Source organism: Diplotaxodon limnothrissa, linkage group LG19, assembly GCF_057381915.1.
Source record: "Diplotaxodon limnothrissa isolate DT_005_m linkage group LG19, D_limnothrissa_male_GT1.1, whole genome shotgun sequence".
Taxonomy (NCBI): domain Eukaryota; kingdom Metazoa; phylum Chordata; class Actinopteri; order Cichliformes; family Cichlidae; genus Diplotaxodon; species Diplotaxodon limnothrissa.
This window is the reverse complement of record NC_140614.1, coordinates 25060232-25074880: the sequence shown is the minus strand read 5'-3', so window position 1 is coordinate 25074880 and position 14649 is coordinate 25060232. Positions and strand designations below refer to the sequence as shown.

Below are 14649 nucleotides of genomic sequence, written 5' to 3'. Positions count from 1 at the left end.
AAATGTGTTATCCTAAAAAAGTAACTATAAACTGATTATGTTTGTTTTACAGCACAGCATCCAGTTTTACTTGTGAATGCGGTAACATCTTACAGTTATAGTTTCATGCAGTTATTGAGAGGGCTGTAAAACAAATCACTTTAGTTTAAATTAGTTCATGCAATTACTAAATATGAGTTTAACCTGGCTAGCAGCATTTTCCTGTTGGCTGCCACCCATCTTGTTCAGTCCCTTCTCGGAAACTTCTTTGACACTGGTGACATCATGTGGGCATTTGGTGTCAGTGAATCTTAAATCTTGCAATGTTGTTTCTTGATGTCTTGTTAGGGGATGCCAAACTCAGTGCTGCCCATGACATCATGTGACAGTGATGTGATGATGTAACTGGCTGAGTCACTCATACCTAAGGTAGCTGCTAATGGTATATAAATATAAAGGATGGCAAAGAACCAAGTGAAAATACCTGTTTATATTTGTAACAATATGCTGCAATGACATCAGTGGCAAATGCTGCTAACTTTAGCTCCAGCCTATTCAAGGGTGTGAATGTTAAAGTCCTTTACTATGCAGGGGCTTTAAATAAAATATAACTGCGGTGAGATATGCAGCCCTTCCAACACCCACACAGTGCCCACAGTGCAGGGGCTTAAAACTACATGGACACATTGTTGAACAGCTTTGTGCTTGCACCACAGGAGTTCATACCCAGAGGAGCTATATTGTAATGCTCAGCTTTCTATCTGTTGCTGAGGCATTACCTTTTACCTAAGTCTCAAAGAGCTGGCAAGTGCCAAATATAGCATATAGACTTTGCAATCCAAATTCTTTTTTAGTAACTAAGCCATGCCTGTTTGACATGAATTTGCCTGAAACAAGATGTTGTGTCAATGGCATACTGAAGATGTTTTTAAATAGGAGAACCGTATAAGAAATATTGTAGATACTAATTGCTGTATCATAAAGGCGTTTATTTCAAAGTGTTTTGAATGAGTGGGGCAACAAATCAAACTTGTTTTTAGTTGGTCACAAGGGGGCAGTGGAGTCCTACCTGCATTATATCACCAGCCCCTGAAGAGTGCACCTGCTCTTTCTGAAATAAATGTACAGTACATGGCGTGCTCGGAAAACGCAAATAGGCATTCTGTGAGGTATGAAGGTCGACTATGTGATATTGACCAAAAACACAGAATAAGCATGGTGAGGTCATGGAAAACAAAATCCGCTGACAATAATTTGATAATAATCTGTGGTCATCTTGTGCTTGCATTCTATGATATAACACAGTAAAGGCTTGCAAAATAAATAAATAAATACCATCCTGCGTTGTTGCCGAAGTCTACAGACATTGACTTGCCCTTGGAATATATTTATGAATGAGCCTTTCTTTCCTCCTCATTTGGATAAATGTCACGAATAAACTAGCGGGCGAATTGGAGTGCTTTTGTCATTCAAGGGGAGGTAAGGCTGTCATTTAGTTGCCTTAGAGACTGCAAATCATCGCGCAGCATCTCTTCGCCCGTCCCCAATGAGCGGGTTCAGCCGCGTTTGCCGTCATCAGGGCTGGAGGCTGGATGAGCTCCAGTCAGCCTGTGCTCTGATTGGCTCTTGTCGTTAATGAGCTGCCATTGAGGATTTTTGGCTCGTGCTGAGGAGAGGTGTGTCTCTGGCTGCTCGAGTACATGCCTCTCGCATAAATGCTCCGCCACAGCTGTGGATCTGATCAGACGCACCAATTTGAAGGGCAGGCTTTCGAGACTTCGCTGAACAGTGACTTTCGCTTTGCGTGAGCATCCCGTTTTGCTTTTGTGGTAGACAAAGAGAAAAAATAAATAAATACATACATAAATAAATAAAAGTAAAGAGAAGTAAGCGGCAGCAATTAGATCCCCCAGCAGAAGTGACAGCAGGTGTGAATTCATGTCTGTATTTTCACCGCAGATATACTGGTGAGTACTCTGTTTTCCGTTCGTACCTGTTTATGTGTGTGCTTTTGTTTATGCATTTTAAAAATCGTAACTAATTATATGTCAGGCGCTGGATTTCTCGGCATTGCACCTGACAGACAAGAACAATGAAGGATTTAGTTGTTTCGTTTAGATTGGTGATTTCCCTTAAAATCAGCCACCCTATTTTTGTTGCTACACCCACTCATGTTTCCTTTGAGATTTTCTGTGGGGTGTTGCCCCTGAAATTGGAAATGTCACAGCACTCAGATTGGAAAACGAGAATATTGTAGGTCTCGGTCTTAAAAGAAAAAAATCAAATGGTTACCAGGATATTCGGTAGGTTTAGGTACTGCTCCATGCGCCAGTTTAGAAAGGTGCATTAGTCTCACTGTGCTGTCATCATTTTCAGCTTATTTCAGTCCATTTGACAGTAAATGTAAGTTGATCTCTTCTCACTTTCATGCCATTTTTGGAAGCTCGGAACAAATAGGCTTACTTTGCTGTATGTGAATGTAATAGGACCTTTGCTTTCAGTTTTTGGTCTTAAATACTGAACGTGCAAAAAGAGAAGTGCGCCCTATCTATTACTAATATCTGTTATCAGTGTTACATTTTCCATAGCCGGCAATCAGTAGCCTACCATGACTCCATAATTCACTCTTTGATGGAGGAATAAGGAATGTGTCTTTGTTTGTTCGGGCATTTTTAATTCTCTTCTGTCAAATATTTTCCTTTCTTTACAGAGGATATGCAAGCTGCTTTGAAAAAAATGGTTTTGCGAGCACTGTTAAAACCTCAGTAGGCCTCTGTTTGTCTCTACCAGGAAGTTCAAAATCGACCTCTTTGTTTTAACCACACGTTGCTTTCTCGCCTGAGCTTACTTACAGTAGGCTTGCGCTTCTGTCAGAAACCTTCACTTCTTTAGTTTTATCAGAGTGGTGTAACTGTTTCAGAGTGCGAAACAAGATTGTTATGCTGCACTGAAGTCTTTGCCTTTCTCTGTGCCAACAAGAAGACATTTCTCTCCCAAAATGCCATCATCTTGTATAAAATACTACATCACATATAAAGAGAAAAATGTCTTCCATTGGTTGAGTTTCTCAAACTATTCAATATGAGTAAGCACTTGGCAACAGTGTAAAGAGATAATTTTCCACATACATCGCAGAGGACACTGATATATGATGTGTTTTCAGTGATGGTCAGCCCACAGGAATCTGGATTCAACTCATTTGTTCCTGCTCACTTCTGAGGGTCCTACTCATTGAGCCCCGCATACCTGCAGAGCAGGGTGACTTGGGTGGTGGAAAGCACAGCACTTGGCACTGAACCTCATCAGCTTTGCTCTGTGTTTGCCACATTGCATTAGATTTATGATCGTCGTAGTAGTAGTAAGGACTAGCAGGGGTGTTCAGAGGGGAAACAATGTTAATAATGCAAGTTGCACATTCCTCTTGTGGCGTGAGATTGTTGCAAAGACCATTTGGGCTCCAGTCAGCGTCACTACAGAGAAGCAAGGAACTAGCATGGAGCTAGCCTCTTTGTAGTTCAGGGACAGGTGAATAAAACAACCGTCACATTTGTTTAACAAGCAGACTCAGTTTTTGTTCACGTTTTGAAAAGGAAGATTTTTGACAGCAGTTGGAAAGGCTTTCCTGTAGAAACCCAAAGAAGTTCATGTCGTTTGTATGTGAAAAGGCTCCAGCGTAAGGTCAGCGTTGTTAGGAATAAGTAGAGCAGATTTGGTACAGCAAGCGCTTTAAAGAGCTATGCTTGAACCCAGCAATCAACTAATTAACTGAATTGCTCTAAACTTTGGACATATGGTCAAGAACATATTGGACCGTAGTGGCCTCGTGATGGTACTGGCTATCTATTTGTGGCCTGGCTCGCTGAGGCATTAGGAAGCTGGCAGGACCAGGTATGCATTAGGCTGACTGGGTCAAGAGGTAAGAGATTAAGTGCCATCTGCACCACCAGCCTCACCGATTAATCATTGAGATCATGTATCTTTAATGTGTTTCTTGCTTACAGAAATAGGCGGTCTGTTCCTTAACTCTGTTAAGGTCACATGTAAGCGTGCGAGTTGCGGTCATGCTGAATGCATCTAATCTATACCACTTGGTTGCTTGGATAACTCCTGCGTCCTCTTTGAGAGGGGCATGTCGTCGATCCCTCCCTGACACCTGAAGCAGTAATTCCAGGACTATTTGTGCATGTTTGTTTCCTCCCAGGTTGACTTGTTACTCGTGCACCCCTACTTCCTCCTCATTGTGCCCCTTTGTGTTTTATTAGGCTGATGTTCTGTTATTCTTAGCTGAGCAGGATGTTTATAGATCCCCGAACAGAAATATGACTGGCAAGTCCTAAGTGTTTATCTTTCTTTTCCTTCTCTCCCTCCCTTTCCCCTCTTCTCCTCCTGCTCAGGTCTTCACTGTCATCCTTCTGTCTCCACCTCTGCTGTTTTTGCATGTCTGCCTCACGCTCCTCTGAACCCCACTCAGCGATGATATTAGTTAAAGAATAACCTGAGCTGACTTTTTTTTTTTTTCCCATCCTAAACCTTGCATATCCCTCAAGCCTCCTCGGTTTATTTCTGGATATCCAGCTATTGTTTCTGGCCAGTCGTCTCACTAGCGCAGAAAAGGTTACTTAACAGTGATTCAGACGGAAGCTTTTTAATTTTAACATTTTCAGAGCCATTGTACACCCTGCTATGATGGCAGTCTTTCTTCCTGAAACAACAAGAGGTTGTGTATATTTAGGGATGGAAAAATTGATTATTTCTATGCCCCAGGGGTTAAAGATCTCGGTCTTATATCTCATGATTCAGTCCCCCTTGTTAATAATCCCATCTTAATTTAGGCTACATAGAAACTGCAGTATGTGTATAGGTACATGTGTTACATTCAAAAGTTGACGGTACTGATTAAAGGTTCAGATGCACAAAGCGGAGACCTAGAAATCCTGGGTTGTACCAGGGGTCAGTGAATGATCTGAGTGCTGTTCTAGCCTGTGGCTCTCTTAACTTTTTAATGTTAGTTCTTGTGGGTTGGTGTCATCTTGACAATTTCTCAAACAAAAACAAAGGTCAACAATAAAAATCTTCCATTCAAACATCGAGGTTGAAGCAATGCAGAGGGGATTGTCAGGACGCTGTGCTTTGAATGAGTCATGCATGGAGATAATAAGGCAGAACAGTACTTTACGCAGAAATTCCACATAATATATTCCATGTAATGGCAGATGAAGTGAAAGTGAGGGTTTGACAGATTTGTTTGTAGAGAGACTTCAGTTTTTTCCCCCTTATCAATATATATTTATTTCTTTAATAAAATATGTCTCTGTCAGAGAATTCAGCAGATCCTTAAAAAAGAAAAGTTATACCATAATACCATTTTCACCAAAGCCTACCTTTTAAAAAAATATAATTTTCATGCTTCTGATGCATCTAAAAATAAACCCTCCGTCTGAATTTCTGATTTAAAGTAGGTTAAGTGAAGCCCACACATCTTGTCCCAAAAAATAAATAAATAAGCAAGCCCATCAAACTGGATAATGTGAGCATGTGAGTGAGCTTCTTGGCATGCTCTATTTTCTTTGTCCTTTTTAGCCAGTGACCACACAAACCACAAGCCTGTGGCCACTGACCACTAGGCACCAGGCTTTAAATAGAGAGCGTGAGAAGGCCGCTCAGCATCTTGTCTCAAGACAGCATCTATGCGAGTCTTGGGACCTGCTTTAAGCGTTACTGCGACAATGCTGGATAGTGAATGCACTGAGCTTGGATAAACAACCTCTTGCTACTTTCATCTAAAATGGAAAGTTTGGCCAAGCTTTGATGGAACTGAGTGCATCAAGTTCCTCCCCAGTCAAATACCACAGCACGCCCCCAGCACACTCTCACAATGACTGTTCTCTGGTTGCTAGCGCAAGAGCACATCACTCTGTATTGAGAAACGGCCACCTTATGCAAGCTGCATCATGAGCTCTGCAGCTTTGCAGTGCATTAGCAAAGCAGACGGACTGGATGCGTGTTGTGTTGTGGTGGAGATGTGCAGAGTATAAACAAAACTGTCAAACATCAGCAGGGAAATAGATCAACCATAACTTTCAGACCTGGGCTGCAAATAGATGGTTTGATAAGTGTTTCTCTCTCTCTCATTGGCATGCTTGTGTTAGTTATTATAGCCTTTGAACTTTTATCCGTTTATCTTCACTGTATACAGTCTGCGCAGTAGTATGCCATACAAAATACACGGGGATTACATTATTATTGATTAGAAACATTTGGATAATTCAACACTATAAATCTTCTTAGTGTTTTTATTTTCTCTGCAGATGCCGGGCAACTGTGCTATGATCGTCACTGTGTCTAATCACATTGCTTGTCTTCTTCTTTCAACCCTACAGCCCAGTGTTTGTGCCCAGCCGAGATATGACTGAGGTGATGATCAACAGCACCCCCATGGAGGACATGAGGCTCAGCCCCAGCAAGGACAGACTCTCCTTCCAGGTAGGACACACGTGCATGCATGACAGATAAACAGCACTTCCTTCCAAATTCCCAGCCTGTGCATTTTTATGCAGCATTGTCATTTCATATCTGCTTTTATCCATTTATTATCTTGAATCTGAGTATCATCTAATGATATAGTGATTATTTTCTTTCTTCCATCATTACGAGCGAAGCAAATATTAGAATTATTACAGATAAAAATCTGTGTTTTAAGATAAAGCAAGAATGCCCACCTAGATACTGAGATTACGATGATAAGAAAGCATTATAGCTAAATTGCACAGCCCTTGTGCTGTTTCTTTCTTTAAAATTCTAATATGTAATGGAAAGGACATTGCAGATTATAGTTGTTACAGCCTAAAAGTCTGTCTATCCGACTGACTTGTCCGAGGTCTGCACATTCAAATTATCCGAGGTCCGTCACAAAAATAAACCCTCAACAGATTAGTGTTTTTAAAAGCGGCTATCAGGTGGTCTTGACAAGTTGTAGCCAAAGGCTTTGTTTTGCTGTCAGCTGAGCAGGGTCATCTTAGAAATGAAATTATTTGAATATGCAGCTGCTTCATTATTTTACTGTCTAAAAATTAAAAGGCTTTCTGTCAATACTCTACGGGAGGGAAATTAACATGAAGATGGAATACTTATCAAAGAGGTCATCTCCTGTTAAGTTCATTTTGATCATTTAAAACTTCATTATAGTGTCAAACTGTGTGTTTGGTGCATTTATAAACCGTATAGAGCTGTGTGTGAAGACTATGACTCAGAGAGGATGTAGACTGACCTAGAGGAAAAGGCCCACTTCCTCTCCACTCAATTCACACCACAGCTGTGAGTCTGTCTGAGAGGGGCCAAGAGAAAAGGAGGGTGCCAGTGTGTCACTCCCTCACTCTTTCTATCCTTATCCTGCCCAATGTCCCAGGATCTCCTTAGAGAAGCCCTGTATGAACTGGTGATGCTCCATCAGTAGCTTCCTCTATTATGAGTTCCTAGGACTTTGACTCTAGTAACCATGGCCATGAAATCCCAGATGCTATTACAAAAGCTACTAAAATAAATATGAGCTATGATACTAGATGGTGAAAACTGAGTAGATGTTGACTTTCTGAATTATCACAAGGCAATGTCATGATTCACAACTAACCACGCTAGAAGAGCTTAAAATAGCCTACATTGTGCCTGGGTGATGTGTCTTCACTTCCTGTCATTGGAAGTGAAAGTGATTACATGTTTTAGCTAGGGGTCCGAAGGCAAGGTCACTCACTGCCCAACTCCCCTTGGTGCTGACGCACAGTGAGGATTAGCGATGCTGGCCAGAAATGCAGATCGACTCAAGCATTACACATAAATACGGATCTGCGTGCACACATAATTACATGGCATTTACTTGGCACAGTTTGTTATGCACCTGGGTTTGAAGAATGTAAAACAAAAATGACTAATGGACACGTACAACCTTTTATAACCTGGGAGATTTTCCTCGTTTGCTTTCTTAGCTCTTTTTCCTCCCTTCTCATCTGTCTCCTATGGAATTCATGGAGACTTGGACACAGCTGGATCTCCTCTATCTCTTGTCTCACTTTCTCTCCTGCCCCATCTAATGCTTTCTTTCCACTCGGCTCTATGCCCAGACAGCGACATCGCCCCCCTTTACCCCACCCCCAAATGTCTAGGAATGAAATATGCAGGTCTAAAAATATTCATCCACTTTATCCAAACAACAGCAAAAAAGAGGGGGGGAAAAAATGCTGTTCTTGGACCAGGAGTGGCAGGCTTTTTTCCCCTGGGCCATTCCTCCTGTTTCTGAGAACAGAGAAAGTCTGAGGTTGATGTCAAATCTTGCCAGGACAGGGAATGCGTGTAATCTCTGTTGTCAGTCTGTCTCTCATGCCCTTCAGTTCAGATCCAAATATTTTAGTGTGACACTCCACATTTATCAGCATACATGGATTTGCAGATAACGCAACAGATTTCGTGTTCTTTCCGAGGAGATTTTTGACTTTACATCCACAGAAGTGTTCAATATTCAAAAGCTGACTGTTACAGGGATAGGTTTCCTAATTATGCACAAATCATGTCGCAGTGAAATTTTACTTTTTTTAACTCTTGGTTTAAAATGTTATGATTATGCTATTGTATAATCCTCAGAGTTGCGGGTGACGCTCATAAGCGGCTATGAGCTGCTTGGCACAATTCCTTCCAAGACATTGAGATTAAACATGAGGCAGCATTTATCCTAAGTCCTGCTAGAGATGCCTCATTTACCCATACAGACCCTTGTGCAGCATCTATGCAGAAAGCTGGTATAACTGAAGGAATGTGGGTTGGGTAAGCACAGGTATGCCACTGGGATTTTAATCAACCCGTTCCTATCGCAGATGTTTAGTCTTCGCATCACTTCCTCCTTCGTTGCAGCCCTATAGTGGTGCCTGCAACACTTGCACAAGATTCAAGTTAAGTTGTAGGAATCCAAAAGTCTTGCTTACAAATAACTTTTTTGGGGGGGGATAGCTGACGCTCCACTACATTTCAGAGCCCAACTAGTATCCCCGTTCAGCTAATGACAGATGAATAACCATTTGTGTATTTTCTCTACAGATATTCCCAGACCCCTCGGATTTTGACCGTTGCTGTAAGCTCAAAGATCGCCTCCCATCCATTGTGGTTGAGCCGACAGAAGGAGAAGTTGAGAGCGGGGAGCTTCGCTGGCCTCCAGAGGAGTTTTTGGTCAGTGAGGAGGAGGAGGAGGACGAAGAGGAAGAAGAGGAACAGAATAGCAGCATTCAAAATGGACAGCCAGCACAGAACTCGCAGCACTAGAGGCTGTGTTATAGCACCCATACACTCTTTCTTCTTTCTGATGGACTGTCCCGTTTCATACACTGGTTATACTTCACATCAGCACTCCAGTTCACTCAACTGACAGATGCCGTCTCGTTTCCCATGACACCAAAAAAGAAAAACAAATCCCTCCACGCGAGAAGCAATATGCACACATAAACACACTTTTATGACATCGTAACGTATCCTCCTGGACTGCAAATCAATCAAAAACAGACTTGGAAGAGATCAGACAATGCACACCTCTAACCTTCACCTACTTCTTACCACCGTGTGTGTCTCGGCCCAGACCAGATGTCCTGTTGGACAGCGGCAGCTCAGTGCTCCATGGACAGGTCTCGCACTGCAGGATGTTACTACTGCTCTGTACCTAACTTCAAAATGGCTGGCGTCATGACCCCAGAGGCTTCCTACTTGTATGCAGAACTATTGTGGTACCCGTGGGAATTATTGTACAGTACACTGTCAATGTTTGTGTTCAGAATCTGGTTTGCTATGTTATTATTATTATTGTAATTGCCACTGCTGTAGACTTGTCTGTTCTGGAGAAGCTGAAACTTTGTGACTTGTCTGTTGAATGGGTTTTGTGCAAAATGTTGTTGGGAATGTTTTAGTTTTGGGAGGGGTTTTTTTTGGGGGGGGGGGGGGGGGGGTGTCCTTCACTGTCAGCCACTCGCATTTAAAGAAATTAAAAAAATAAATGGGGGGGGGGGGGGGGGGAGAAGTGTTATGAAAATCAGAGGTGAAAAATGGTATGCATGATAAATATATGTGGGACGTCTTCATTTTCCCCAGTTATGTACCAAAGTCAAGTTATGCTATGATCCCCCTCATGACACTGGCCTCCTGAAAGCCTTATGATGGACAGTATTTTGATGATGCAGCAAAATGATCTGACTGAGAACAAAAAGTGTCACCGACAGGCTGCTGTTCAAAGAGAAAAGCTGAATAAGGATATGTAAATACTTGTTCCTAGTGAGCCGACTCCCGAGGCCTTGTAGTGCACTGATCGTCTTTTTTTTTTTTTTTTTTTTTTTTTTCTTGATTTCTTTCTAACTTTTTAGAAAGACAAAGTCTGAGATTCACTCTGAGCTGTACACATTTGATTGTCTTTCCCAGTCTTCCTCTTTTGTTTTTTTTTTGTTTTTTTAAACAGCCATACTTTTGAAGCAACACCATGAAGTACAGGTTGTAGAGAATTCGCACCGTGGGCCACAGTTTGCAGAAGTAATCTTTGTTCACGTCGCTCTTGGAACTCCTGATGTTTGCCAAACGCTGTTAATATTGTTACTGGTTCTCTGGTAGTAATGTCAGTTTATTTGCCTACAGTGTTTCTGTGTTCTTCTCCACTCAGTCATCATGACTTGGTGTATGTGGGGTCAGTTTCTAACTGTTGTAGAAGCATGTCTGAGATATTGTCTTTGTATTTTCTCATTTTGTGGCATTAGGGCTGTGTACAGAACATCTCTCTCTCCTGTCACCTGCAGGTCCCACATTGTTTTTGTAAAGCTCAGGGAGATAAGCCGCCATCTTTCTCTTGTTTTTTTTTTTTTTTTTTTTTTTTTTTTTTCCCTATTATTTTTGTATTTAGACCACTCTTCTCAGTGACTATTACAAAGGCTGTAAATAAACATTTGAATTTGCTATCCAGCTGTGTGAGTCTGACTTCCATGTTTACAGTACAAGTTAATGGCTGTTTTTAGAGGGGTAGTCCTCCAGCACATTTGAAGTATCTTCCAAGAGACTTTACTTCAGTGTTTACTTACATTCTCTATCTTAACCCCTACCCTACCCCCCCCCCCCCCCCCCCTCTCTATTCACTTCACCTGCAATGGTTAGAGAAAAGCGGTATTACTTCCTGCTTCGCATCTTTCGCATACAGAATCTCTTTCTCTCTCTCTACGAAAACAGATGCATGTATCAAATATATGTGTGTGTGTGTGTATATATAGAAGCGAGAGCAGGCCGCATGTTACTTCCTGTCTACAGCTTGCACACAGTGTTACACCTAGTATAAGCAAAACCTCATTCCTGAACACTGAACAGACTTCATTTTAAGTTCTTTAAAAATGTATTTATTTTTTAAATGGTACGTTTAAAATAAGGTGGTGCTATCCAGCAGTATAAAGAACGATGGGTTTCCCTGCCAGTTTTTTTTTGAAAGACTTCACCATTTTCTGCAAAATTAAGGATAGAACGCTGTCTTACCCCGAGGAAGCAGCTCCTCAAGCACTACTCATAAACACTCTCCAGAATGAAACGAGACTAATAAAATGTGGTTGAGTGGAAAAGCTGTAACCGGGAACTGGGGGGGGGGGAGTTAAGGGACTAAGCAAAAAGCTTTCTGATCACTGTTACAATGGAAACTTCTCAGGTGATTTGCTGCCATGTGCTCTATTTGTGACCCTCGAGGTCAGCTTGGATTGCCTGGTACTGGGAATAGTTCATAAGAGTTGCTGCAGTAGGCCCTTTGGGGGCCAAGGGCCTCATATACTGGCCAAGGTGGTACTCTTGGGGCCTTAGGGTCACTTCCTGGAAATGGAACAATGAAAGGTCATTCTGTCCCGCTTCCTTCTTCCTGGAAAAAAATGGAACATAAAGAGTTATTAATACCCCCCAGCTGATAATGGTGGTCGGCTGCAGAATGTGTGTGTCTGGCCCAGGAAGCCGCCACGTCTGGTTTTGAATAGACTAGAAAATGAATGTCCTTTGTGACATTCTTAATAGCTGTTTCTTGATCTCAGTGGAAAAAGTCATGAGATCATGGAAAGAAGAAATTACAAGAAGTTAGAAAAGGATAACTACAGCCCTTGGGGAAGCTGACTGAACTTGCATCCAGCTACGCAATCATATGACGTCAGCCAGAGACCTCTGAACTCCACGGCGTCCGTCAAATATTGCTGAAGAAAGCAATATACGTCAGGTTTAATAAAGAAAGGTCCTGTGTTTCCGAGGTTAAGGGAGATATGAAAGCGGGCCCTCCAGCATCTTTCCATGGAACTTTGACATTTTAAGCAGTTCTTATTTTCAGCTCTTTTTCGTCAGTCACTTTGGAGCTGATTAACTCAGTAAAGAACCTTTGAAGTTAGACTTTTTGCAACCCTGCAAACTGTATTTGTTTTTCCCCCTTCAAACCTAACTCTGAAAACCAAACTGAGACAAGCAAATGGCAGAACAATAAAGTTATAATACCCTCATCAGGACAAGTTAAGATCTGACTGCAGAAATGTTTATCCGTAACACCCTAAAATGTTCCTTGAAACAAGTTCAAGCTGTTTCCTCATTTGTGTTTTTTTTTTAATAATGCTGAAAAGTAAGAAAGTGAAAAGACAGGACTTAACACCATTTGCATCAGATTTTTTTGTTGTGTTGCAAAGCCACTGTGAATTAAACCTATCACTAAGGACTTCTACAGCACACCAACATTTTGCTATCTGAAAAAACAGTGAAAACTCAGCTCCAACTTACTCAGTTATGTTGTTTTTAGGTAAATTAAAGTAAATGTTTCCCAAAATGTGCATCATTTCTAAGCATACTTTTCTATTAAATTTAACTGTGGCCTGTATGAATTTAACTAGATTCATCTTATATTCAGTCAAAGTTTCTTCACACTGTAAATCTTTTTTGCTAACTGTAGCGTTTGTGGTCAGAGGTGACAGCATTCATTTTGTAAGATGACTGCTTGGTCAGAGTCACTGAGAACCCTGTGACATGGGGGGGAGTGTGTCTCGCACACCATTGTTGGCATGAGATGCAGTATCTTTAAAAGTGTGTGAGAGCGTGTGCGCCTGGCTGTGTATTAAAACTGCTGTCAGAGTCCTCCGAGTGAAGTCACTGATAGCTCTTCTAGCTCATTCTTGGAATTCTTTCCAATGGAAACAATCCCATCGCTGATCCCGGTGTGTCAGCAGAGTCTGACCTGCCAACCCCTGAATTCGCCTCGACTCCCAGCTATAGTCCACATTAACACTGTTTCACTATCACTCCTCTGCGCATAAACTCACAAGAACCCCTTTTTATTTCCTAAAACATATCATTAAACAAAACGCTTACCCTTGATGCAACTTTAGATTTTTCCCTTTTTGCTCCACTTTGATTGTTTTCTTGTTCTTTCGCTATCCCATACTTTTAATCTATTCTGTTGTTCCAACAACATTCCCATACTTACACAACAGTAGAAATGCTCTCTGCATTCCCACACTTCAGGTTTTGTTTCATTATAAACAGTTCCCTTGCTATTTTAGTGCTACAACCTTACTCTGTAAGCCACTGAGTTTTATTCTTTGTGTTCATGCATAACTGTGCCTCTGTGTTTGTGCGAAGCTTGCAAAGGGGTGCAGGGGCTTGAAGGTTTTATGTACAACTGTGTCTGTTATTATGAGCACCATGTGCGTAAGGGAAAGATTCTTTTCCCATGGTTCCTCAAGTGTGAGAAGAAAGTAGAGCTCTCAGGACATGAAGCAAAAACTCAGATAGTTATTTATAACCTGTCTGGAGTCGACCTACCAAGCGTAGACACATATCTGGCACTGTTTGCGAGGGAAGAGTTAGAATAAGATACATGGAGAGGGATGCAAACAAGAAGGGGGGACTAAAAGGTTAAGGAGTCAGGGGGGTAAAATGAAGGATGATGAGGAGGGAGAGCATAATGACACCTGCGCCTTGACATTGCTAAATCATAGGTCAAAGAACTTTCGTCTTTCTTGGTGGCCAATCTAAATAAGGCTCAGTGAGATAAGGTAAAAGGCAACCATAGTAAAAGTGACACCTGTGATTTTGTTCAGCGCCATTATTGCCCAATAAAATGTAACCAATGTACTTTCCAAATTACACTACAGCATTGATACATGTGATAAACCAATCGAGAACAAAACACCACAAATTGCTATTTGAAACAAATCCTGCATCCCTGCAAAGATAACCGGACTCAAACATGCGCAACTCTGCAAATCCGCTCTCTGAAACTCATCAGACAAGACATAATGCAACAGTTGGATGCACAGCTAAAAGCCCAGAGGACTGATGAGTCAGAGCACCCCAGGACTGAGCTCTCTGTTTAACAGTGATGCAAGGTGCATCTCAGTTTAAAGCTTTTAAAGCTTTGATCAATACAAGACCGCTGGCGTCCACTTTGTGTCGGAGTTTTGTGCGTTAATGTGCTAAGCCACAGGCTGCTGCTATTCCGTAGAGATCAGAGTGGAAAAAGTGAGGACAGAGAGACGGGGACATGGAGTTAAACAGACAGAAAATAAAAATGGAGTGACAGCGTTGTGTGTGCCTTGTTACAGATGTAGAGCTGAGACATGTAAGTTTGTAGAGGAAGAGAAGTGAAAGGGAAGAGGATTT

At 41.7% G+C, this 14649-nt stretch overlaps 1 protein-coding gene across 1 annotated transcript; it reads left to right on the top strand.

Moving 5' to 3' along the window:
* The first annotated feature begins 1735 nt into the window (after nt 1-1735).
* lbh (LBH regulator of WNT signaling pathway) lies at nt 1736-10337 on the top strand. Its single transcript, XM_085343130.1, has 3 exons — nt 1736-1946; nt 6360-6462; nt 9061-10337. The coding sequence occupies exons 1-3, from the start codon at nt 1918-1920 to the stop codon at nt 9280-9282; spliced, it is 354 nt and encodes a 117-aa protein (XP_085199256.1). The 5' UTR covers nt 1736-1917; the 3' UTR covers nt 9283-10337.
* The last annotated feature ends 4312 nt before the right edge of the window (nt 10338-14649 follow it).